General features: G+C 37.6%; 1 protein-coding gene across 1 annotated transcript in view; it reads left to right on the forward strand.

Annotated features, from left to right (window-relative positions):
• Positions 1–27,156, forward strand: part of GPC6 (glypican 6) — a 1,060,085-nt gene that overhangs the window by 724,059 nt on the left and 308,870 nt on the right. The window contains exon 4 of the mRNA XM_068526698.1: positions 2,686–2,851. Within this exon, the coding sequence (XP_068382799.1) occupies positions 2,686–2,851 (166 nt within the window). The remainder of the gene's footprint in view (positions 1–2,685; positions 2,852–27,156) is intronic.

Raw genomic sequence — 27,156 nt, forward strand, 5'->3', positions numbered from 1 at the left:
AAATCGAAACCCAAGGACAATGGTTTGTAGGACTTACAACCATACCAAATAATAAAATGTATAAGAATTTGGAATTCCACATAAAGAGTCATCCTCTCTGTTCTCTGAATGGTGCAGGATACCTGTGGATAAAATAAATTTTAAAAAAATTCTGCCCAATTGTGGATAAAATTTGGCATTTTCAACAAAATATCCTATCCGGAGAAGTAGATATGGTGGCACGGATGTGTGCTCAAAAGAAAAATCACCAGACTCCTCTCTTTTGTTCTCATTTTTTCGTCTTTGTTTTGTTTTTGGAAAATATGTCTTAGAATTAGTGGATACTAATACATTCTCTAAATAGTTTTATAAAGAAAGGCTAATTAGGGACTTCCCTGGTGGCACAGTGGTTAAGAATCCGCCTGCCAATGCAGGGGACACAGGTTCGAGCCCTGGTCCGGGAAGATCCCACATGCCGCGGAGCAACTAATCCCGTGTGCCACAGCTACAGAGCCTGTGCTCTAGAGCCCACGAGCCACAACTACTGAGCCCACGTGCCACAACCACTGAAGCCCACGTGCCTAGAGCCCGTGCTCTGCAACAAAGAGAAGCCATCGCAATGAGAAGCCTGCGCACCACAACAAAGAGTAGCTCCTGCTCGATGCAACTGGAGGAAGCCCACGCACAGCAATGAAGACCCAATGCAGGCAAAAATAAATAAATAAGTTTTTTTTTTAATTTAAAAAAAAAAGAAAGGCTAGTTATATTTTACTTCATCTGATTTGGTCTACTTAATGTGCCAACTTTCTATTGTTGATCAGGTTAATTCAGTTTTATTAAAGCCAACATTAAATTACCAGGAAAAATAAAAATCCAAAGGTTAATACGTTATTTTGAAATGCATTACAAATAAGGTGGATTAATGGATGGGTGAGAAGTATAGATAGATGTGTGAAAAATCAGTGTACGAAAACGTTAAATGTAGAATCTAGGAGTGGAGATATGGGTGTTCACTATAAAAATCTTTCAATTTTTCTGTACGTTTGAAAATTTTCATAAAATTTTGGAAAGAAAATGCAAAAAAAGAAAAACATCAAAAGGACAGCCAGAGATTTTGGTGCCCAGATAGATTGATAGACAGATAGATTGATAGATAGCTTCATTTCCTGAAATAATAAACTAGGGACTTTGTCAGTATTCTTGACCTCAAACAAATAGACTGCCAAATATTTCTCCAGCAAAGATGATTTATTCAGGATCAGCAACGAATTGCAATTTAGCAAAGGAAAGAGAGCACTTTTTTAGAGGGAAAAGAAAGTTGGGAGGGCTGTGATAAAGAGTCCATGGCTCTTCATTGGCTGAGTCCTTGCCAGGAAAGAAGAGGAGTCTTTCTTCTTGCCATTGGGCTCTGCTGTCCTTGCAGGGCTTAAGAGCTCCCCCTTCTGGTCTCCCAACTCTATTTAATTGAGGGTTTCGTTCATTAATTTTAAAATGTTACAGAAACCAAAGCCTTGCATTAGAAACCTCAAATGTGGTTTCTAGGTAAAGGATAAAATGCTGGAGATTAGCTATGGTAGTGGAAAGTATCCATTCATATGGAAATACCTTTTCCTGCCCCACCTTTACATTGGTGTTATGCTTTGTCAGTATCTGAATGTTCTGGGCATATATTGTCACCTGGGGGCCCAGGTCTGTCCGATAAGACTCTAACTCTCCAGGAGATCCAAATGATACAAGTTAGGCTTGTCTTCAGATGGAGAGCACAAGAACAGAAACATGTAGCTACTTAACTTAAAGATCAACATTATATGGAACCAACCAAAAAAATACCCCACTAATGTTCATATCCAGTCATGAAAAAGAGCTTTCTGTATTTTTCTGGTTTTGGTCCACACCATTTTAAATATTCTTTCCTCTTAAAGTCAAATTGGAATTTTCAATGAGTCTAAAAACGACCTGATTGGTTTAGAATTGATTAACCTAGGAGTATTCACTGCTTATCGTATTCAAGGTAAATAGCACTTGATTATCGGTTGATTAGTAGCTCCTCTGAATTACTGCAAGCATTTCTCTTCACATTCAACATTGGATCCATCTTCCAAAGTTCCCAGAACTGCAAAGCTTCAGATGCCTGAAGAGGGTGCCTTGACAGTTCCATTGCTTCTAAGCAGGCCTGGATCTCAGAAATCCCAGACAAGTTGATATTGATCCTTTTTTAAAAGTTATGTACAAAGGAAGTGTTTCTGCAAACCTCCTTTAGAAACAGGGTCAAATCACCAGTTGGAAAATTTTCTAAAAGTTTCACATTAAACTTTAATAATACCTTCATTTTTATGGGGCTTTTAACTTTGGAAATTGCTTTCACATGCATTATCTCATTGCATGTTCTATTTCATTGAAACAGTGTCTAGGTTTTAGGGCTAAATTGCAATGACATAGATATCAAAATGTTGACAAGGACAATTCAAGAAAAATGATTACTACTATGCCAAACAGAAGCATTGACAAGGAACTGACTGACTTTAAGATCAAGTACTACAGTGTGTTAAGATTCTGATGGTTCCTTTAGCCCGCTTCCCTACTGCTGGAGGTTTTTCAGAGCCATTTCACCTTTTTTTTTTTTCAAGGAGGAAATGAGTCACTTCTTTTTGTCTCCTTCCATCTTTCTTGTTTCTGATTTTCTTTTTCTTTTCAATCAATCTCCAGGTGAGCCCGACCCCAGGCTGCATCCGTGCGCTCATGAAGATGCTGTACTGCCCTTACTGTCGGGGACTCCCCACGGTGAGACCATGCAACAACTACTGCCTCAATGTCATGAAGGGCTGCCTGGCAAATCAGGCTGATCTCGACACCGAGTGGAATCTGTTTATAGGTAAGGAGCGGCTCAGCAGATCCAAGGACAGGGGTGTGGGAACAGCAGGTGTTCGTGGTACCTGATGGGCAGGTCCAAACTGGTGATGACTTGTAGAGACTAGGAGGATTAAAACAAACACGGGCGCGTGCGCGCGCGCGCACACACACACACACACACACACACGCACACACAGCATTTAGCAAATTATAAATATTATATTGCATTTTTCTTTATTTTTTGTAAACCTGAAAAATAAGACTTCCTGGTCTATTGTGAAGGGCAGTCCTGTTAAAGATTGTACGAGCCAGCTGTACTGAATTAGCTGATCTCTCTGATGAAGATAAAAGTAATCTTGTTGAATTTCTGGGAGCTCCTGTGAGTAAGGGACACGTTAGAAAAGAGTCTCATTTTAAGAAAAAGCCCACAGTACTGTCTCTTTCTTATTTGTAGTATCTCAACATAGTCACAGATATTAGTAAACAATTCCTTCCTTAAACATCTGTGATGAAAATAACTCAACATTTTTGCTAAAATATGCAGATTTTCTTCCTCAGTCTCTAGAGAAGAATGTTTTCAGCACAGCAGCATGAAACAGCCTTCCTGTCTTTAGAAGGGAGGAAGGAGGGAGGTGGGGAGATACAGGGAAGTTCTGTGAATCACCACTGTGGTCTGGAGTGGCAGAAACCACTCATGAATCTGCACTGCCAAAAGGTATTTCCCAAATAGCTATCCAAGGATAAAAGGACAAATTTCATAGGCAGGCTTCTCCCAGGAAAATACACAGACCTTGAAAGAGTAAATGTGTTTTCTCCCCCTCTGTCAAATGGCCTTCAAATAAAAGTACTTTCAATTGCTTTTACTGGGATTGCATAGTGACAAGCAGAGTGGTGTCAGTAACAGTGGCACTCGTCAGCCTCAGAGGGACTAAGTCGTTTATGCGAACCTCTAAACCAGAAGGCTTGAGTAAAGTCTTCTGACATCTAAGATTTGGGTAGGAAAGGAAAAAGATGCATCGGAATGCAAAGAAACCTTAGCCCACCGTGCAAAAATGCGCATTCAGCCTTGGCGTCAAAAGCCATTACCTGACACGCTATTATGCTTAGGAAGCCCAGAGAAAACTGTTTTGAAGTTTTAGAAAAAAGATTTTAGAGTGGGTAGATCCAAATGGAAGTCATCCAACAAAATCATTACAGAGAGAATAAATTGATGTATTCTTCTCTCTCCCTTCAGTGGGAGGACAAAATCCTTTTGTATGATCTTGGGTTACCTCATTTGAGAAATGAGGGAGTATTTTAAAAGTTAATCATTAAGGTACCTTTCTAACCCAAAAATGATATGATTCTTTTCTAAGATTTTTGTACTTTGCTAAGATTTTGGAGAGGAGTATGAATTTTTTTAAAAAAGTAAGCTTGATCTTCTAAAATATAAATTTAGATGAATTTTGGCAAAGACGCTACCTAAATAAGGCTAATTAAAAAATACTCTCATCCTTCATTACTCTACTCAATTCAAAAGGAAAAAGTAATTCAAATGTATTATATTGGTATAATCATATTGTCACTTGCATATGTAAAGCCTAAACTAAAACAACTTTATAAATCATTGAGAGTGGTAAAATTAAAACAAATCTGTAAATTAAGTGCAAACTATAAATTAAAAAAAAAAATTAAGGTTACCCAAAAAAGTACTCTCATCAAGAAATCTAAAAAGATTTACCTATTTAGAAAAACAGATAAAACCTCATAGCCTCATCACTCATGAATCATAAAGATTATTCATACGGTTTGGTTGAAACTGCCATAATTCATAACACCGTTAAACTGTTTTGGTCAGCTTGCAATTTATTGATGAAAGTAGGCATGTGGATTTTGTTAAGTAGAGCAGGACATGATTAAAAATGAGAATATGGGCTTTTTAACTTGTAAGAGCAACAGTGACTTCTTAATTGGCTTTTTTTCTCCATCCTGGCGGGGTATTTGACGTGAAACAAATCCTTATACTTCAATCAACTGGGTTTCCTAGATGCCAGTTTGATGTGAAATTGAATGTCTGGAAAATCATTTCATTTAAAAAACTGAAATTTGAACCCAGCCTATGTTGAAGTACCTGATGTTGTACCATATGTTGGAAGGGAACCTCGTGGTTAATCCTACCATCTTAATATATTTCATACCTCTTGCTCCCCTATCTCATTTTTTATTAGTCCTAGAGATCTCTAAGAAAATTCTGCCAATTTTCTTTCTTTGGGTTTTGCCATGGCATTGAGAATTGACCACCCACCTAGACTTATAGGGCAAAATATGTTCTTACTAATACTTGTCCGGATGTGAAGTGTTAGTTCACAAATTTATTACATGAATTAGTCAAATGTGCCAAGTCCATTTCCTACACAGATACATCCAAGATGACAGCGTTCATGAATGCAGCAGCAAAAGATCAGTGAGCAAATCAGTAATTCAACAAAAATTATATATAATAGCCCTCTCTCTGATTAGCACCTGCATCCCATCACTCTTGGGCTCCCAGCATCTTGTCATCAAACCCTTTACTCCTACTGCTGTCAATTGCACGTGCTGTCTCTATCTGCTACGTTAATGTCCTAGTTTAAACATTTTTAATACATGGTCATCTAAAATGTTAACAGTGACATGCAAGCAACCATCAGTAAAAACAAAGATCGAACTGGTGGCACATTCTCATAATCTTTAATTATGAATTAATTGAAAGTGATTTGTAACGATTTAGAATTCAGTTGGTGTCTGCATCATGTCAAAAGAAAGGCACTCCACTGATAAAATGAAATGTTTTAAGTGTTCAAGTAAAAACCCCGGTGGTATTCCATTCAGTTCTGAGGTCCTGTAGTTTTTTTTTTTTTTTTTTTTTGGTTTTTTTAATCCTAGGGGAAAAAACAAATCAGGAGTTCTACTTGGGATATATTTTCATAGTCCTTTAGGAACTTTAACTCTGTTAAAACACAGAGACCCTGATCAAAAGATTCTTATTAATTAACTATCATAAGAAAAAGGAAGAACTCTTTCCTTTTTACGTAGAGTCTTTTTTTTTTTTTAATTTCCTGGCAGCTTTGAAGATGCTGCTAGCCCCCTTGTAGAGTACTTGAAAGCCTGGGTTCACCTCTGTTGGGAGCTTTCCCCGACTGCCTAGGAGCGTGTGGGATTCCCCAGTACAAAGCCCAGCTCAGCTTCATCCTGTACCTCCCACTTGCTGGATCCAAACCCCTGAACTCGCAGGGGCAGAAGGGTCGCGAGAGTGGCTTTTAGCAGGTTCTCTCTCTGAAACTACGCGGTCGGAGAAAAATGTGATTTGAGGCATTGACAGTCTCTTTCAGGCACTTACCCCAGGTGTTGCTGTATATTCACACTCAGCTTATTCCAGCCTGGCTTTTGAATGTTGCCTAAATGCAGAAGGGTTTTCTTGAAAAGTGTTTACCTAAATTAAAATTTCCTAGAGGGAAAACGGTTTGTGGGCAGAATGCAGTCGTTTCGGTCATGTCCTGTGGTTCATTTGAGTGTTTGGCATTGATACCAGCATTCCACAGATAAGAATTGTTCCATTGGACAAGGGACCACGTTGCAGATTACACCTAGCTTGTGAGCACAAAAGTTAAGGCTGAAGTTACATTTATATGGCTATAATAAATCTTGCTTCTACTTAAAAATCTAGGATATGTGGGAAAGCCTCCTCCAAACATCTGGTACCTTCTATGACTAGAGAATAGAATGGACTGAGAATTAGAAAGAAAAAAAAAAATGGTTTTTGGGTATGAGGAAGCAAATGTTGGTGAGACTAAAGATGGATTCTGTGTTGTTCTGTAATATATTTTATTACTGAAATGCTGTAGGATACTTATTACTGTAAGTAAAAGGCAAAATGATCTCTATAGTTCCATGTAAAAGTGAGACCTTAACGTGTTTTTTCCCAACATGGGCACTTAAGTTTTTAGGTTATCCCAGTTAGTGAGACGCTTATACTCTTAACTTATACTTATACTCTTAACTAATTCAACTCATTATATTGAGTAAGCTAGACACATACATTTTTTTGCCCTTAGGGAATTTGATGTAGTTAAATTAATTATAATCAACTGTGATAAAGTGTTATGAAAATAGAAGCACAGGATGCTAAGTGTCTCCTCAGCAGGGGAACTTAACCTCATCCGGGGGGTCAGGGAAGCCCTACCTTGCTAAGTATAGAATAAAATACTTATTCTATTGAATAAGTACTGAATTATCATTGTCAAACATAGTTGATGTTGAGCAGCCATAATATATATAATTGTGACATTATAGGCCCCAAGTATTAGCAAGTCCCCATGACAGTTTCAATAGGTCTAGCGCGATCTATCAGTTGTTCTTAAATACTTGGTTTATTTTTGACACTTTTATGATCAACTCTCACCACCACCACTGCAACTGACTTGAAATGATAAGATTTGGGAAATGTGTGTCCATTTTTGTCCAGAAAAGGTTGAGTTCCCTGGTCTATTGGTACCCTCTAATGAGGGAGAGACAGAAGAGCAGCTTGTATTTTTAATTTAAGCCTTTAGGCCTTGGGCACTCATAGATCAGACAAACCAGTAATATCAAACTTTCTGGGCTTTCTTTCTCCTTTCAAACCAACCAATTACTAAAGTCTCAAGACAGAAAACTGGCATGAGAACACAAACAGAAAACCCAATGTAGGTACCACATCTGTGCCAGGCCAAGAGACAATGCAGTGGGTACTGTTCATTCATCCTCTCGTTTATTCATAAATACAGCACATGTTTGCTGAGTGTCTAGCATGGATCATGCTCTGGTGTAAGCATTGCAGTAGAGAAGATAAGGCCCTGCCTGCTGAGAACAGGACTCAATATATGTTCTTTGAATGGAATAAATGGAAACAAGTAGGCAGAGGAATGGACAGGAATGCAGTAAGAGGCTGTTCTGTTTTACTTTGTAAGTCTACTCTTTTAATGGAAGTATGACTAATTCAGTCATTTAAAAAGTGCATGTCCCTGTTGTTAATGGACTCTATGAGTGCAGGGATGGCAGAAACAAATCAGATAATGAGCCTGGTTCTTTCATTGTGACAGCTGCTATCAAGTTGTAAATTAGAGCCAGCCGCAAGGAAGCTGTGTTAGGTCAGTCAAAGGACAAGTGTCATATTATAAATGGCTATTTGGGGGCATGGATGACTTTCTTAGGACCTGTAAGAGTTGTTTTATCCTCAGGGTATTTAGTGTATTCACAACTTTCTATCCGGGGGAAATGTTGCTAGATAAATGTGTATCGTTTCTTATAAATAAACTTGGGTTCCCTCTTTATAAAATGTGCAGGACTGTGAGATGTTGCATTTCAGAGGGATATAAAATAAACACAAGGAGCTAGTTCAAGCATTTGTATAAGGTACTCCTCTTTCAAAGACTTTCTTAAGCATGAAATCCTATAAATCTGATACATGTTTTAGTTATAAAGAATTCCATAGTAAATGTGATATGACTGTGGCTGATATATCCTGAAATGCCATGTTTCAAAAACCTCTAGACCCTAAACATAGAAAATTATTTCAAGAACTGTAGCTAGCAGCAAGCTCTCAAGGCTTCTTCATCTCTACTTTGTATATAGAAGACAAGAGCCTATTCAATAATACAGGCCAGAAACTCAACTCTTAAATTGAGGAACAATAGCCAAAGCAATTATGGTAGACTCTGACCTCACTGTTAGCTATAGAACTTACTTTTGCCCTTGTGCATTCCTAGAAGCACCAAGAAAGATTTTAAAAAAAGAAAACAGAAACACTTTATTTTCTATCAGTTGAAATCTAACCCCTCTCAAACCTCTGCCTTCCTTTTATAGTCATTGATTCAATATTCCTCATTTCTCATGGACATTTATCATATGCTGTGTTCTCTCTGTAATGCTGGCAGAATGCATAAGCAGTGCTAACTACTTACTGAGAAAAATAAAAAAGAAAGAAAACAGTTGGCTGGTACCCAGCAGCCTTTCACGAGCAGCATTTGTTATCAATTTCCTACGTTTAGAAAGTGGTTTACTTCTGAACCCTGCACACGTGAAAATATTTCTCTGTGGCACAATAGGGTTAATGTCTTAAGGGTGGTATAATGTATGGGGCGATTCAGCAAACACAGAGGGAGGCATTTCCTGACCTCTGAACACTTACTAATACTGATCAGCAACTCAAGGGATTCATGGGACTAGAATTTCCATTCTGAATCAAGCAGATTTTCCCATGGATCAAAGCAGGCAAAGCACATCAAAGCTAAAATTACTTGGTGTAATAGACAAGCAGTCCTTCTAAGGTATGCAGTATGTGTTTCCTTGATCCCTGCCAACTCCTGTTCATCCATCTCTTCCAGTTCCCACATACTCAACTTCTATACAATTTATAATTATAGTTATTCCATTTTCTACTTACTGATGACTATAAATGATATTCTAAATTAGAGTTTCAAGTTGGAATCCATGGTGCAATATAATATGACCCCAACCAATGGTCTGTAACATGGCATACCTATTTTTGCAAGTATAAAATTCTTTAGGATATAAAATGTTCCATTTATAATGGGAATTTCACTGAAATACCTCTCCTGCCTTATCATGCTCTCCAATTTCTATGAGAACCAGCCACAGAAGGATTTCGTTTACCAGGAGAAAGCAGAGCACATCAGAATTATTCAGAGTGGCTAGAGAGTTGCCTTTGTATTGGGGATTTTTACCTTTTGCTTTTAATTTACACTTCACTTTCAGGGTTTCCTATAGATAAATGGTTTAATTTGATAATTATATCAAAAAGTACTTGTGTTTAATAATCAACATCTGATTTTAGTAACATGATAGTTTTCACCGTCATGTTTTCAAGTTCAAGCTATAACACAAGATGTCTGGCTTTTGGCATGCCAAGAGAAAATATTTGATGATTCTTTAGAATGGAATTCAACAGATTCCAAGTTAAATAGATCCCAGAAACCCAGGCAAAAATCAAACACTACCATTAGCCCAGTGACATGCTTAGCAATTCTGATTTCAGGAGATAAGAGAAACATGAGGTAGAAGAAAGCGTTGTGCTATAGAAACTAGAAAATAAGAAATATAAATAGGGTGAAGTTAGTGGATTGTTAAAGAAAACACTAAAACACATGACTGTTTACAAATAGCAAACTTATAACAAGTCCCAAGGCCACTGCAACCTAAAAGTCCTTCATGTGGTGACCTATTTAATAGAATAAAGGGATGGGGGAAGTTACCTCCTGAAGTATTTAGATCACTCTAAAAGTCCTGATTAGTAGCTAAGATGAAAATCTTTATTTTAACCCAAATAATAAATCCTAGTATAATGTTGCTGAACTTTATTAAAACATCTTAATAACAGTAGTGTTAAATGAGGGTACTTGGACTTCATTTCTCAAAAACATAACATTTACATTAACATAGATATAATTAAATCTTAAATAGAAGTATATTAGATAGAAGTATCAATAGATCCTCCAATTGCTCTAAAAGTTCCTTTAATTCATGATTATCTCAAGAGTAGAACGGCTGATCATGTCTTAATGTTTGAGTCACTTTTGAAATTAGTTTTGATTTTCCTCAGGCTGTTTCTTTAACACTTATAAAAAAGTCTTTTTGAATCTTATTCTTTTCATCTTCTTTTCTTTGTGGATTGTTTATTATGAGCAACCTCCAAGGAACCAGGGGAGAAGCCAGATTAGAAGAGATGGGCCTGTGAATTATTCTGATGGTTAAAAACAGGTTTTCATTGGTTACTCTAAAAGGGAAATGGGTATAAATGTCCTTGGGAGTAATTTAAACTTTTGAGAACCTTCATGGTCTGTGAAAACTGTGAACTTGTAAGTCACTTAAAAATATTGTGTCTACAGATGTTTGGGAAGATAGCCAGGAGAGAATTTAAATTAAAATAAGCATGAAATATGCCTTGTCCTTCAAATAACAGCTTATATATAAATCCCACATAAAAAAAAGATATGTCCTCGATTTTTTTCTTTGCATGGATTTAAATAATTTGCTACATTAAGAATTTCCTTTATTATAACCTCTGAAGAAGTGAAAATTAGAAAGAGAAATGCAAAATAAGTCATTGAATATATGACATTACCCCAAGAAGAGATATATCTATAAGTATCACATTTTTATTCTTTAAGGTGCAGGGATCTTCTAGAAAGATAACACTGATAATTAAACGTCAAAAAAAAAAAAGGTCAGTATTCATCACTAAAATCCCAATGCTCAGGAAATTAACTGATTTAATGAGAGGCCTAAAAATAATATCAGATGGAATAAATAAGCTAGTAGATGTGAGAGAGTTTTGGAAGTACTCTTCGGTTGCCAGAGCTGATGTGGTTTTGAGATTGACTGAATCAGAAAGTGACTCCTGTCTTACCTCGGCCCTACATCTATCTCCCATAGCTTCATACCAGCTTGAAAAAGTCAGGTCTCCCAGAGGAAGCAGAACCATTCTTATGTAAAAGAGTTTGTTGACTTCAAGAAGGAGAGTATTCTCAGAATCCATGACAATCAGCTGGTGAGGGCAGTTTGGAGCCCTTGATCTTATTACTTACGGATTGGTCTCCTGATTTTCTAAATTCAACGTCTTAGACTTTTTTTAGATTAGTTCTTTATCTTTAACATAGTTTAGTGCTCCAAATTCTTTTGTGTTAACATAGTCATAGCAATGTATTCCGTAGTCCAAAATCTATGTGTAACACCCAACCAGATGGGAAAACCGAAATCACCGATAGTCCTAAGAGTGTTAGGCAGGAATAATTCTACAAATACCAATACACAGTGCACTTTGAAGGCGTGGATCATGCTAGGAGCTGACTTCTAGAAGGTAACTCCACAAAGTGAAATATATATACATACATCCCTTCATTCATCAGCCTTGTCGTATTTTCTGTTGAATTGCTGGGTCTCAATGTAAAATATTTGGCAAGTTCATGGTGACCTGATTTAATATATGCCTAAAACTACCATTTATTGGTTGAAGATCCAAATCTATACTCCTCAAGGTTGTCCATGAGAGAATGAATGTTCAAGTGTGTCTTGCTATTTACCTGCAGTTATAGTATCCAAATTCTAAAACTATGAGAGAGTTGTAAGAAAACCTTATTCCCCTTTTTGGTTGGTTCTGGGTTCCATCTGGAGAACATGACATGCGTACAACAATAGCTAACATGTATTGGACATTTACTTTCTATCGGGCAATATTGTAATCTTTTTACACTTTTCATCCTTACCACAACCCTATTAAGTGGTCAATATTATGATTTCCATTGTACAGATAAGTGACCTGTCCAAGGTCATACAACATGCAATGACAGGACTTGGCTTCAGAGCCCAGGTTTTACTAAATGTTTAGGAAGAAACTCTTAGTCTCTGGCTATATGGATTGATGGGTATATTGGGAGAAATTGAGTATTTACTCTTGCCGGCACTGTCCAATAGAATTTTTTGCATCAATGGAAATAGTCTAGGTCTGAGTAGTCCAGCATAAGATCACTCGCCACATGTAGCTATTGAGTACTTTAAATATGTCTAATGAGACTGATCAACTGAATTTTTATTTTATTTTGATTAATTTAAATTTAGTCACATGTAGCTTTTGAGCACTTAAAATGTGACTAATATGTCTGAGGAACTAAATTTCTCGTTTCATTATTTTAATTTATTTGAATCGCTCTTAAGTGGTTAGTGCTTACTCTATTGGACAGTGCAGGTTTAGACCATTAAAACACCTATAATTTCCATCACATGGCTCAGCATCTGAATATGTCCAGTTCTCTTCAAAAAGGTGTTTATTAGATGCCTTTTTTGTGCTTAGATCAAGACTGGGCATATGGTGGACACAAAAGAAATAAAAATTGTACCACCCAATCCTGAGAAATTATAATTTTCCAAAGAGATGAAAAGTGTGCTTTCAAAGTGGGAGTTTGGTTAAGTGAAGACCACATAGTCGCAAGCAATAGTCCTTGAATCACTGCATGAGTTTGAATCCTGACTCCACCATATATTATTGTGTGTGACTTGGCGAACATTATTTAACCTTCATAAATCTCAGATGTTTTCTTATCAATAAACTGGAGATAATAGAACCCACCTCTTAGCTTTGTGAGGATTAAACTGGATAATGTATATACATACATCTGAAGGATAAGACATGTCCACAAAGGTAGCACTGAAGGAGAAGCCACGTGGGTTTCTGTTCAGGTGAATAACCTATGAAGGTATGAGCAGAAAATAGAAAGTAGGGAACAGAAAGCAACAGAGTAGGCAAGGAGACAGTGGAAGATCAGGGTACTAGAATCATTCATACAAAAGAGGTAACAAGGGCAGGCTGAAAACCAAAGGAAAAATGGTAAGAGGATAGTTAATCAGGAATAATTGAAGGGACAAGATTAGAGAAAGTGCACCTCATCACGAAAGCTTCTTCTTATGCCTGTTTCTGGGTTTGCCTTAGCTGCTGCGAGGCAGAATCCATCCCAGTAGAGAGGGGCCTTGCTCTTGCTCAGGTGAATAAGCACTTGGTGACACTAAGATGGAAAAACAGTGGTGCAAAGGTAAGAATAAGCATGATGTGCTTAAGTGCTTGTGAGGAAACCAGGCGAGCTGAAATAGACATGCTTGCTGGTGTGTACTGGAAGGTAGAATTGGTCAGGACTGGATTGTTGAAGCTTTGAAATTCAGGCCAAATACTTGACTTTCTTTTGTCTTGTAGGCAACGACAAGTCACAGGGCATTTTTATCCAAGGAATGGCAGGATCTAAGCAATAATCTGGCATCCAAATAAAGGATGGATAAGACCACTGGTAGTGAGACTGTCACCTAAGCGTGGCATGGAAGGAGAAAAGAAGACAGCACTAATGATAGAGGTGAAAGTAAAAATTTATAGGACTTCGTGTCTAAATATAGGCAACTAAATGTAGAGGGTAAAGAAAGAAACACATCAGATCTAAGATAAACATGTGAAAGAAGGATGGTGCTGTCAGCCAATAGAAAAGCTAGCTCAAGATATGGCAGACATGGATTTCTTCCATCTATTTAGTGCTTGTTGGACTTGAGAAACAGTGGTCCCCAAAATAGGAACGTCCAATTGGATGCTGAAAATAGTAGTGTTTTATGTTCCTAGAACAGGAGACAGGGATGCCAAGAACCATTGGAGGGTTTCCACTCCAAATGATTCTGTAGCCAACTTCCCTAACCAACTGTGTCAGGTTGTGTCCTGAATCCCTTCTTGTGGGTACCACACAGGTGCCTGCATGTTCTGCCCCTGTGAAATTATACTATATTTACCCCTAAATGTTGAACATTTAACAGCCTGCTCACCAATATGAATTATCAGAATGAGCCTTTATCTGTACTCCCCAACCTCTTTAATCAAGTGTAGTTAGAATGTCAACTGTGTAAATATGAGAATGCTTAGTGGGATGAGTCAATGGAAACATGCCTTGATTGCTCCCCAAGATATATTTTCTCACGATTCAGGAACCCCTTGATGGTCATATTTATCATATATATTGAGATTTTATCATTGCAGTCAATCCAAGAGGAAAGTATTTTCTATTGGCTTTGACTTTTGCCATCCTCAATGCATGAAATCTAGGGTTACTTTGTTCCTTTCTGGCCAATGCCAAGTTCTGAATTTCATATTGAGGCATGGAATTTGTTAATTTTGTAAAAACAAAAGCTTACCTCTAGGGCATTCATTTCCTTCGCTGGCAAGAATGCCATGTATTAGAAAGCAGCCCCTTACTTCATTGCCTACCATATGGCACAGCTGTCACCAATGAAAACTCAACTTGTAAGGACCAATGTAATCTATTCATTAGTTTGTGAACATGGAGTCCCCCCTAGGAGCAAGACACACACACACAATGCAGCTTTTGCAATGCAACATTGGAAGGAGCAGTGAGATTTTTTTTTTTTTTGAATCTCATATTGCCAAGTTACTGATTTAAGAATGCCCTAGAGTATAAATTATTTCTCCAAACCTCTATAATGACTTTTGTCAAATGCCTTCTGCTTAGCCCATTAAAGGTGAAAACCATGAAATATTATTTGATTTGTAACCCAAGAAAATGCCCTAAAACCACCTGTCCCTCTTTGGAAAGCCACCAGAATAAAGTGAGAGTAAAGGTCACATCTGAGAACAATAATTGGATGTTGTGGCATGTGGCTCCGATCAAAGGTTGAGCCCATGGCTGCATCCAGGCTTCCAGTCTCTTTGGGAGGATTTCCATTTATTTTTCTTAACCCACATAGGAATCCTGGGTTTTGAGGTCAACATTTCAAATAGTTTAATAGTGGCCATACAACATTAAAAAAAATAACAACAAACCTGACGATGAATTGTGTTGAATAGTTATTATGTTTTCCTTTGAATTTGATTTGTAGAGGCTGATTTCAGGATACATTTAATTTCCATGTGGAATTGGTAGATATTAAATTCCACTTCTCCTGAGTGCCTCGGGTATTTTTTTTTAAAATCACTTTAATTCTGCTGTGCCATCCATCGATTCCTATACATTTCATCGGTGATCACTGGGCATTGGATTGCTAGTGTTCATCACAAGCTTGTTAAATTAACCCTCAACGTGTAAGACAAGAAAAGTTGAATTTAAAGCTACATCCGGGCATTTTTTAAGATGCAGAAATTAACAGCTTGGAAATGCAAAGTCATAAAGTTTCAGGCTCATTTGACGAATTGATTATAAGATAAAAATCAAATTCTTTTATCTGAAACTTCTTAGTCTGGCAGAGAAACATGAGCGGTGCTATGGTGGTTTAGGAACGCACCTGTGATCCTTCCTGGTTAACTGTGTCCATTTATACAGGAATGTTGCGGTAATCTATACTAATTGAGAAAAGAAGGACATCAGCATTATATTATCACCTTCTAGAAGGCATTCGGGAACTTATTTAAGATTTAGGCTTGACTTTTTATTGACTACTTATTGGCTGTCAGGTAATATTATATCTGATATTTTTATACTTTAAGAAATGAGCCATACTTAGCGTGTCATTTTTGCTTAGAGTGTTTCTTTATTTCATTTAAGTATCTTAACATTCTCCTGAACATACAAACTCTTTTAGTTGATCATTTAAAGAGAAACTTTTAGTTAAGCCTTTAGTTGAATGAATAAAATTCCAAATTAGAGGATCTTACATACCAGGGGTTTAATATGTGTATATGCATTAAGCTTGACAAGTGGGTTTTGTATGCTAGAGACTATGATAAAGAAATGGCTTTACAAATGGTTATTCTCCAATGTTGATCTGCTTGAAATCAAATGATTTTTTAACATTTATTTTGAAATAATTTTTGACTTACAGAAAAGTTGCAAAAATAGTATAGTTCACATATACCCCTTATTTATTTTATCCTAATGTTAACAACATACATACATAACCATATAGTACAACAGTCAAAACCAGGAAATTAACATCGATACGCTATTATTAACTAAACTACAGATTTCATTCTAATTCTACTAGTTTACCTTTTTCGTGCTTCAGGATCTAATTCAGGGCCCCACATGTATTTAGATGTCTTCTCGTTCTCTCCCAACGTGTGACAGCTTCTCAACTTTCCTTGTCTTTTATGATCTTGATACTTTCAATGAGGACTAACAGTTATTGAGCAGATTTAGTCTCAAATAATATTTTTTAATGTTGGGGAAACATTTTTATTGTTTCCTAAACTCTCATAATATACCTGGACTTCATCACAAATGTTTTCCTGTAGTAGATTTCTGAGAAATAAGTAGGAGCATATGAAGAGTACTGTAATTACTGCAATTATGGAAAAGTAATTTACTGGCTGTATAAATTGAACAGATTTCAAATAGAGTGGATAGGCCATAAAAAGCGAGCAGGATATTGAAAATAAGTATTTTGGGAGCTGGGAAATTGCTGGTTAAATGCACATAACAAATGTAAATGTTTTGCTAACATTTGTATAGTTTAGTTTCTTAAAACTAAAACCATAAGGGTTTTTTTTAATTAAAAACAAATCAAATAGGTGCTACGACGATCAAATGTTTGCAGACATCATTCTTCCTCTTGTCTATCTCGTAGATATGAGACACCTAAAAAAACTTTCATTTTGTGATAACTGGGTTAAAATTAAGCCAAAAAAAAAAAAAAACTTTGCAGAATTCTTTCTAAATTTATAATTAGTTAAAGCCCATTTAGGGATGATTCATTGTGGAAAATGGTGAAAATATTCAAAAGAGGTGGGGAGCATGATAGAGGAAAAGATCACGAAATCTGGTTCTAGAAAGACCTAAAGTAAAGCCCCAACTCAGCCACTTGTTAGTTGTCTAGAAATCTGTGGCCTCCAGCATTCACAGGTTCTTGTGCTAAAACCAGGTGGTTTTCCAAGAAAATAGCACTACCCTGAGGTATGTCCTCTGCCAATGCCATGTTCACATCTGCTCAAGCAAAACCTCCCAAGGGACCTGTAAGCTTCAGAAGAGGATGTCAATGACATGAATTACCTATATTAACAACAGCAAGTTCTTCTGCATTATTTTATTTAATCACCAAAACAGTCCTAAGAGACAGGTGAAATTATTGTCCCCATTTTACAGAGCAGGAAAATGAGCCTCAGAGAGCTCCAGGTCACACTGCCCTGAAGTGGTGGAGCCAGGGTGCCAGGCCAGATTTGTCAGAAGCAAAGCCCACATTTTTAACTGGTAGGCGATGCAGCCCACCCAGAGGAGTGCCAGAGAAAATAGGTCTGCTGTCAATCACAGACCTAGAATAATAACTGGTCTCCACATCCCATCCACAGCGATAACTATGAACTCACTTTTTATTTTGGGTTTTGATCAAAAAATAACATTTATAAAATGTTGCACACAGGTCCCTTAACCTTTCAGCTTAGATAAGATGTTCTTCTGAATTATAAGACTGAAACCTGGTGGGCCATATCACTTTGAATGCTTGTACAATTACTTCTATGACACTATACTCAGTCTGACCAGCAGTCTGCAGTGAAGTTCTTATAAGAACCGTCCGGGTTGAGCTCACAACTGAGCTAATTATGGAGATGCCCTGGAGAAAGCATCCCACTGTATCATGCAGGGTACCCTTTAATGGACTTAGAACAGTCAGGAAAATCTAGTTCCCAAACAGCTAGTTTGATTTCATCTAATGGAAAATGTAATTATCATAAACAGTCATTTTTCCCCTCATTGCCTTGACCCATCGACGTTCAGAGCAGCCCACCTTTATTTCATGTAACATGAGAGTTTTATTATTACATCTTATCCATGGAGTCATCTCATTTTTCACTTTTCTGGATTTCTCTTTTATTTATGTTCTTTCCCTGTGTTTCTCTGTCCATATGCCATTTATGTCTGGTTTTCAATAAGGTTAAATTTTAAATAAACCTGCTCTACATCCCCTTGGGCAAGTTGCTTAAGATTTCTGAATCTTGGTCTTATTAGTTATGAGGTGCCTTCCTTTCTTGGATGTCAGGATAAAAGTAATGTGTGTAAAATATGTAATGTAATGCAACTTGGCGATAAATAGGAACTACGAATTGCTACCCCTGAGAAGTTTAAGGATTGTACTTCTTAAAACAAGTTTAAAGGTGAGAAAGGAACTTAAAATCTGTAGTGATATGAGAGAAAATATAATTCTGAATTATTTTATTATTAATCTATTTAAAGAGTATTAATAATCATAAAAGTCTAATTAGGAGCCCAAGTACTAGAGAAGCCACTGCAATGAGAAACCCGTGCACTGCAACGAAGAGTAGCCCCTGCTCACCGCAACTAGAGAAAGCCTGCGCGCAGCAACGGAGACCCAAGGCAGCCATAAATAAATAAATAAATAAATAAATTTATAGAATAAAGTTTAAAAAAAAGTAAATATTTATTTACAAATTCCATATTACTGGATATTCTCAAGACGTGTATTAAGGCATACTTAAATGAAAATATAAGAAGTTATTCTTAACTAAAGAATGCATAATGATTATATGAAATTAAAGGGCTCTTCTTTAGAGCATATAATTGTTCTTTTTTAAAAAAGAAGAACAATCTCGTGCATTCTGTGTCACAGTCAACATAGGTTCAAGGAGATTTTTGCCTCATCCTGTAGTTTCAGCACACAGAATTTTGGGCTGAAAGTGATATAAGCTATAGGAACAACTTTTAATGAATTTTAGAAATTCTTTAAAGTTTATATTTCTTATAAAAGAAGTTCTAAACACCATGAATTATATAAAACATTTTTTGATTCAACAATATTTGATAAATATCTAGAATAGAGTTCTATCAAGCAAGGCAATAGGAATAAAAACATGAATAAGACACAACACCTGTACACCAAGCTCTCAGTCTAGGGGAGAGAGACACATAGTTAACTACAGCATCACGTTAATCCTGCTAAAATCCAGCTACATCTGTTGAAAATGCTAGGGCAAAACATGTGGGAGTGATTAATGTTACCTAGATGAAGGCAAAGCAGGCCTTTCAAGGGAGGTGATATTTGAACTGGGTATTGAAATAGAAAAGGAAATTGACCAGGCACTCAGGCCAGCTTGTGCATTACAAGCAGAGGGTGCAGCAAGGGCAAAGAAATGGTGCAACAGAAGTGCATGACTTGTTTTTAAAAATGGTCTAACTAAACCACAGGGTGCATAGGTGGGTTGGCAGGTGAGGGGAAAGGGAGAAAATGCCTACAGGTATAATTATTGAAAAATTGTCTGGGCCCAGGTTAGGAACCATCTCATGTGCTACGCTGTGGCGTTGATGTATTTATGCCATGGAGATTCAAATTTGTGCTGCAAGACTGGGAGACAATTAACTGTGCTTAAAATATATCAAATCCACGCCCCTCCTTTAAAACTTCTCTCGGTTTCCCCTGTCCTAAACCCTGTCAACGGCGGTGTCCCTCCGTGTCTGCTCCACAGAGTTTAACACTTAAGTAGTACTGATTTGTATAGGGTGCTTCTTTTTCATTTGTTTCATTTTTCCCCCGTCATCCTCTTCCACATCCAATTTTAAGCTTTTTGGAGGCTTATCTGAGTCAGGCCATTAATTATTTGGGTCTTAATGTCACCAAAGCTAAGGTGAGGAGCCATCTTGTTAATGGTTCTCCATCAAAGCTCTGCCCTCAGGAGTCTCTGGCTCTTTGGGGTCTCAGGGGATCCCTTAGGAAAGTTCTCCTTCTGCACCGCGCTTTCTCACACGCCCCACCGTGGTGCTACTGTTCCCAGGGCTCAGTACTCACTTAGGTGGCATCTTACAAATACATCCTCCTTAGGCAGCTGTCACATCATCTCCCATTTTTCTCAGTGCTCAGCTTCTACCAAATAAGCATGTCACAAAAGGTTGTAGGGGAACTTAAAAATCAGTGACTTGATTTTTGAAGAGAATGACTGTCGTGGGTAATTGACAGAATGACTGCATCTTCTGCAGAGAAGCAGGGGAAGTTGTGCAGAAGCTAAACGTTTTTGCCAGTCTGTAGAGTTAAACTCTGAAACTACTTTCAAGGGGATACGTGCTGAGTGTTTTTCAACCACTGGCTCTTGAATCGGAATTCTGCAGGGTCACTGGCATTTTTTAAAAGCTCCACGGGTAATTTTAATAAATAACTAGAGCTGATTTCTTGGATTAGAAAGTTAGCACTACTTTTGAAATGTCATAGGGACTATAGATGTCACATGCTACATAATAAGAAGAATTATTGAATAGTTGTTGAAATATTGTTTTAAAATATCTACCGCATCCTTTTGGCTGTCACCCAGCAAACTCACAAGAGACTCTGAGAAAGAAATAGAGGCTACACTGAACCAGGATCCTTGTTTAAATCTGACCACATATCCAATTAGCCCAGGACAGTCCCTGTTGACCTGGCATAGTTATAAATATCCCCTTTCCACTTTCAAAATTGTTCTAGTTTAGGCAATAAATGATATGCTCACTCTATCTGTATTTGACTCCTGGACTTTATGAGCCCATTTTCTGTGTAGTTAATACTTGGGGGAACATTGAGACATGCTTTTTCCATAATGACTAGGAGAAAAGGGGAAGAAAAGTAGCTTTCTAGGTGTTGTACTAATAAATCAACACAGAATAATATTTCCTTGTTTCAGAGATTTAGGTACTTATATTTAGAAAAACTACCTAGCTTAATTATTAAAATACATTTATAGGAAAATATATTAGCAGAAATAGTCAGGTTTTAAAAATAGAGTTCAGGAAAGCAGATCTGGGCAGAGTAGATGCTAAATTAGAGGGATGTGAACATCCTGCTAATAATAATAAGGATGAAAAGTCCTATAAGGCATATTTCTTAGTTTTTTTTCTAACTCTTTGCTCACCAGATGGCATTCCGAGTCCTAATATGAGTTGTTCAGTTGATCAAAACAGTGGGGACTCTCAACAGAGGAGGTGAGACTTACTAGCTCTGGAGAGGAATACCTCCACTGCCACTATTAATTTTAAAATTGCCAGTTTGGTTTATACATGTGGTTATAGTTCGAACCAGTCTCACCAAGGATGCCCAGTTGCCACTGGGTGTGCCATAAAGCCCAACCTCTGTGCCAGCAAACCTGAGGGGTGAACCTGAGCCAGTGGTAATTTCATTTAGGTCACTGGATCTCAAGGCTTAGGGAGCACTGATACCATCTGGAGGGCTTATTAAACCATAGAGCACTGGGCGCCACCCTCAGAATTTCTAATTCACTTTATCTGGTGTGGGGATTCTAATAGGGCACAAGTGCAGTGCTGACTGCACCACACTTTGATAAGGACTAAACCAAATCATCCCACCTCTTGATGCCTCTTGGCAGCCAGCCAGCAGCCTCCCCAGAGCCTTGATCTGTCTTTCCTTCTCTTTGGAAGCTAACCCACCTTCAAACCTGCCCATAGGAAAAAGAATTCAGAAGAGTACATCTAATCCACGTGGCTCACAAAGCCAACTATGTCATCATTCCTTTGTACTTTAGAAGAATGTGTTCATCGTGTGGGTGAGGAAACATGTGGGAAATTCACTGAATTTCTTATGTTAATCTGTCAATGTAATCACAGGGGAGTGATTTTGGCTTTAAAGCAAACACTTCTTGTGCACTCTATTATAGAGAGCTGTGGAGTGATCTGAGTTTGAAATCCCAATTCATCTTTTATTTTCCACACAGACACAGACACACACAGACACACACACACACACACACACACACACCACGTCCATATGCAGATACACACAGCCTACAAAATTCACATTCCAAATGTACTAAACAAATTTTTTTTAAATTAATTTATTTATTTATTTACGGCTGTGTTGGGTCTTCGTTTCTGTGCGAGGGCTTTCTCTAGTTGCGGCGACCGGGGGCCACTCTTCATCGCGGAGCGCGGGCCTCTCACTATCGCGGCCTCTCTTGTTGCGGAGCACAGGCTCCAGACGCGCAGGCTCAGTAATTGTGGCTCACGGGCCCAGTTGCTCCGCGGTATGTGGGATCTTCCCAGACCAGGGCTCGAACCCGTGTCCCCTGCATTGGCAGGCAGACTCTCAACCACTGCGCCACCAGGGAAGCCCTAAACAAATTTTTTAAATAAGTGCAAAATAAAAGTCACAGTATATCTCAGAAGCTTTGTATGACTCAAGTCATAGGCCAGCTTCGTGCTCCTCATACGTTTGTATATTACCATCTGACATGGGCAGAAGTCAGTCTTTAGACTGTTCTCTCCCACCTGGTGCCTGAGAAAGCAGCCCCTGCGTGAAGACAGAGACCGAGAATCAGCCCTGGTAAAATCATGAGGACGGGCCGGTTTAACTCACATAAGGCTCTTTTAATTAAAAACTGGGTGAAGCAGTTATGTGCTTTCAGTGTATTAGCTGCAGTTCTACATTAGTGGGAGTGACAAGAGTAGTACTGCAAACTCCAGTTACTAGCAAAGAAAGGGGGGAAAAACGAAAGAGACAATCATAGAGAATAGAATGGGCTAAAAATCCTGCTCAGCGAAAGATTAGAGTAATTCACTCTAAGAATGGCAAATTTTTTAAATTTAAATTTTAACCGAGTAAAATGCAATTTGATATTTTACCTATTTATTAGGTCGTCTGACCTAATTCTGACCTAAGGCTTTTGGGACCATTTGAAAATAATAGTCTGTGGTTTGAAGAGAGATTTGTCATGGAGCTGAGTATACGTAAACCAAATTCACGTGTGTACTTTTAGCAAAAAACAGTTGTCACTTGGATTCTTAGCAAAAATTGTCGACATCTTCAAATGTATTTTTAAGAGCCTGGAACTTGACTTATTCTTCAATAAACCTAACCCAGTGGGTTTAACTAGTTTTGAGTCATGGATCCCTTTCAGAAGTTGTTGGAAGGCAGGCACGCTCTCCCTAGAAAAATAAATATGACTACACAGACATAGAATTTTGAGGATACATCAGAGTGTCCCTGGATGCTCTAAAATCTATTGATGAGCTTCTAGTTGAAGATCCTGCCCATAATCGTGAGAGGGAAGGTTGAGGTTGAAGTTAGGTACACTGGCTTCTTTCTGACCACAGCACCAGCACCGGCCAGGCATCTGACTCAGCCAAGGCACATTTCTTTTTGGCTTCCTCATCAGTTAAAAGGAAGAGCTGGGCTGGAGGACTGTTTTGGTCCCTTCCATCTCCAAGTATGTGATCATCAGTCATCTGTGATGATCCTGAGGACGAGTTCTTTCCCCTTTATTTGCTTCCCCTTTCCCACAGCTATTTCTGGAGTTTTGGACCAATATATATTATGAACCTCCCTAATCTCTTTATTTGATTAATTTAGGGACACTCCCCTTTCTATTATTCCCTCACTCCGTCATTCTCTTCTCTCTGTAGAAGGCCTACCTACTGATCTAGGGCATTTAAAAGGAAGAGGGGAAATCCCCAAGCCCTTAGAGGCTGCACTGGACCTGCAGGTCAGCTTGGTGATGGCGATTTCCTTCCTCGACTTTCAACAAGAGAAGATGGGTGGGAAGCGAACTGCCTTCAGCAGAAGTTAGGTGATTACTTATATTCTGTGCCATTTTTCTATTCTACTGTGATTTTTTTAAAAGATATTTTACTACTGCTTCTTGTGGACCAAAAATGCAAACAAGGTATTGATAGCGAACAGCTAAATTTACAATGGAAAAGAAAAACAGTGGCAAAACAGTGGCAGAGAAGAGAACTCCCCGGTGACACACTAAAGTGAGGACGGAGATACACCTTAAGAGCTGCCTTGTCCTAAGCAGCACTTTCCAAGAATGCTCTAAAGGCTTTCCAAAACCCTGAAGTTACTTAACCCCTCAATGTGCTCCTGCACTTTGCTGATACTTCTACTCTAGATCTTAATACCTTGCTTACAAGTGTTCATTTTACCTCCTGTCTCTACCAAGCGAGTGTGAGTTCCTCCGAGGACTCTCCACATCACGCTTTTAATTCCAAGCTTGGGAACCTAAGAGATGCTCTAAATATTACTGGTAATGTTTACTATAATATCTCTACAATTATTACCACTCATATAATGAAAGGAATGGAGAAATAGATCATTAACCTTTTCTACGGTGATCTTTTGTCTGCTGTACTCACTGACAAATCACAAAAGCCTAGAATAGTGCCTGGCACATGGTATGCTCTTACAAAGTATATTAATAATAAATATCTTAATTCAAATATATTTGAATGAGTATACAGTCCCATAAAGGATATTAGGGAGTTGCTCAAAGATTAATAAAAATGAATATATAATTAAGAAATTATGAAGCAAATTCAGTACCCATGGAGAATGTCACATTGAAAACACGTTAATGAATAATTATCTTCCATTGCAGACCAGGATCTGAAAAGTGATAGTTTGTCTCTTCTGAGTAAATCTCTGAGGATCCCTGCAGGCGCGGGGAGCTAGAGGATGAAGTCAGTGTCTGAGAATCTGGAGGAAGCATATCAAATTTTAACAGCATAATCTAGTTTAGATAAACAAATCTCCTATAGTTATTATAATTATTCTCATGAGTAGTAGATGTATATTTAATTACTGAGAAATTCACTAAAGGTACTAACAATCAATATTGGAAAAACCATTAGCCCAATGATAACTTCTCCCATAACACTTAAATCCAATCTGAGTGGTCATGTAGTTAAAACAGAAAAAATGTCTTCTAAGTCAGCAATTCTTTGCACTTTCATCCAAAGCCATTATTCTTGACGAGACAGAACAATCAAAAGAGGAATGGCCATAGCCTGTTCTGGATATCATTAGCATTACCTGAAATTTCAGTAATGGGAAAAAGATGCTTACAGTTATCTCATCAACTTATTATCTTGCATTTATCTGTCATAACCACTCATATTTACATCCATAATGTGGTTTATCTTAACAATGCTATTACATTGGCTTGCAAGAGTTTTTTTTTGTTGTTAAATCCATTCCCTTTTGCCTTTTGCACTTAACATATTCAAAATTTTTGTTTGCCATTTGAGAAGTAGACTTCATATAACATATTGAATGGGACTTAGAAGTTGGTTGTGTTCAAATTAGTAGCTCTGTGATTAATAAAAGAATTGAAGGAAAGTATATCCTATTTGTGAAAAACTGGTCAAATGACAGTCAATTGTTTCTACAGGAATAATATGATATATGCAGATTTTTAAAACATTCCTCCAAATTCTCTATTCAGGGATGAAAACATTCCAAATAGTGAAACTTGTAATTTTATCTGAAAATAATTATCCAGTGCCCATTGAGACTATTACCAATATTGTCTAAATATTTGACAATCTCAGTGTTTGCTGTTGCAGTACTAACTAGGATTATGTTTTTGCAATTCATTAATTCGTTTAAAATGGTAAGTAACAGAAATGAAAGAATTACTGGGGAATGAAAGAGAGGTAGTATCATCCAGAAAAGACACAAGTATACTAGGAACTCTCGTTGTGAAATCTGTGAAATATGTTCTACTGTTTTACACATGTGTGGTTTAGTTGTAGGTTTTTAAATAAATGCTTGAATGTGTGACCTTCAAAAGAAACAGACTTATTGCATGAAAGACAGTTGACAGAAACCAAGTGTTTCTTGGAGAACACATGGTGCTAATCAAGAAAAGGCCAGCAGAAATTAAACAGGACAGCTGATAAAAGACAGAAGATCATTTAGATGTATAGATTTAAAAAGGAAACATGCTATATTCAAACTTAGTATAATTCATCTTGAGAATAAATTGATTTTGTAACTGCTCTCAGTATCTGAAACATAGCCCTAGAGACTCTGGTTGTTACCCCCAAAATTTTGTAAGTGGAGCTTAATTTATATCATAAGCAATTCAAGAGAAAGACTTACTAAGAGTCCCATTATTCCTTAAATGGCAGGAAAATAAATATAGACAACTATTACAAAAAACATTTGCCTTTCGGGGAGGTAAGAGCCTAACACCCAAGACTTCTCCAAAACCCTATTTAATTCATTTGAGAAAATCAGCAATAATATATACATATATGTTTATTTATTAATTAATTTATTTATATTTAGATATATAAATAAAATAACATACATTATATATCTGTATATATATATATACATATATACATATACATATTTGACTTTATAAGCTTGATTATGGAGTGCTGGAACACAAATATTTAAGATACAGAAATCAAGATGATTCTTTTCCTCTATTTTCCCATCTGGCAGTGGAGGGACCTAGCCCAGGGCAAATGTTCACTTAACTTTCAATTGCTTATCTTCTTGGTAAGGATCATTCCTTCATTTGTTCAACAAATACACGTTGGTGTTCTAGAACTGATATAAGTTAACTTGGTGGTTAAGTGATTTTCAGGTTCTTTGGCAGTTCCCACCAGGTTAAATGTTTTGGGGTTTATAAGTCTTATCCCACATCCTGACCCTTTAGGCGGTTACAACCAAAGCCAGCCCCAGACCAAGTTCTGACAGACTACATTTACCAGCAAATAGGAATAAAAACACCACACAGCCTGCTCTCATAAGGCTGGGCAGTTGTTCTTTCTGTCCTCTGGGGACTCCAGCAGTTTGCATGAATGGATCACTCCAGGCATAGAACAGTATTCTGACTGTGAGACTAGACAGCCCTACCTGGGGTCAGGCAACAGAGACCCCCATAAAGTGGCGGGCCCCAATCCTGCAGGACTGTGCTGGGTCCTATGTGTACATGATGAGCAAAACAAGAAAGTAAGCACTTCAGTTAATATATAATTGAAATTTTTGGTAAGACTACTCAGGGTGACTGATGATATTTGAGGCAGTGATGGCACTGACAGTTGAAGTAAAGGGAAA

The sequence above is a fragment of the Eschrichtius robustus genome, chromosome 18, assembly GCF_028021215.1.
Source record: "Eschrichtius robustus isolate mEscRob2 chromosome 18, mEscRob2.pri, whole genome shotgun sequence".
NCBI lineage: Eukaryota > Metazoa > Chordata > Mammalia > Artiodactyla > Eschrichtiidae > Eschrichtius > Eschrichtius robustus.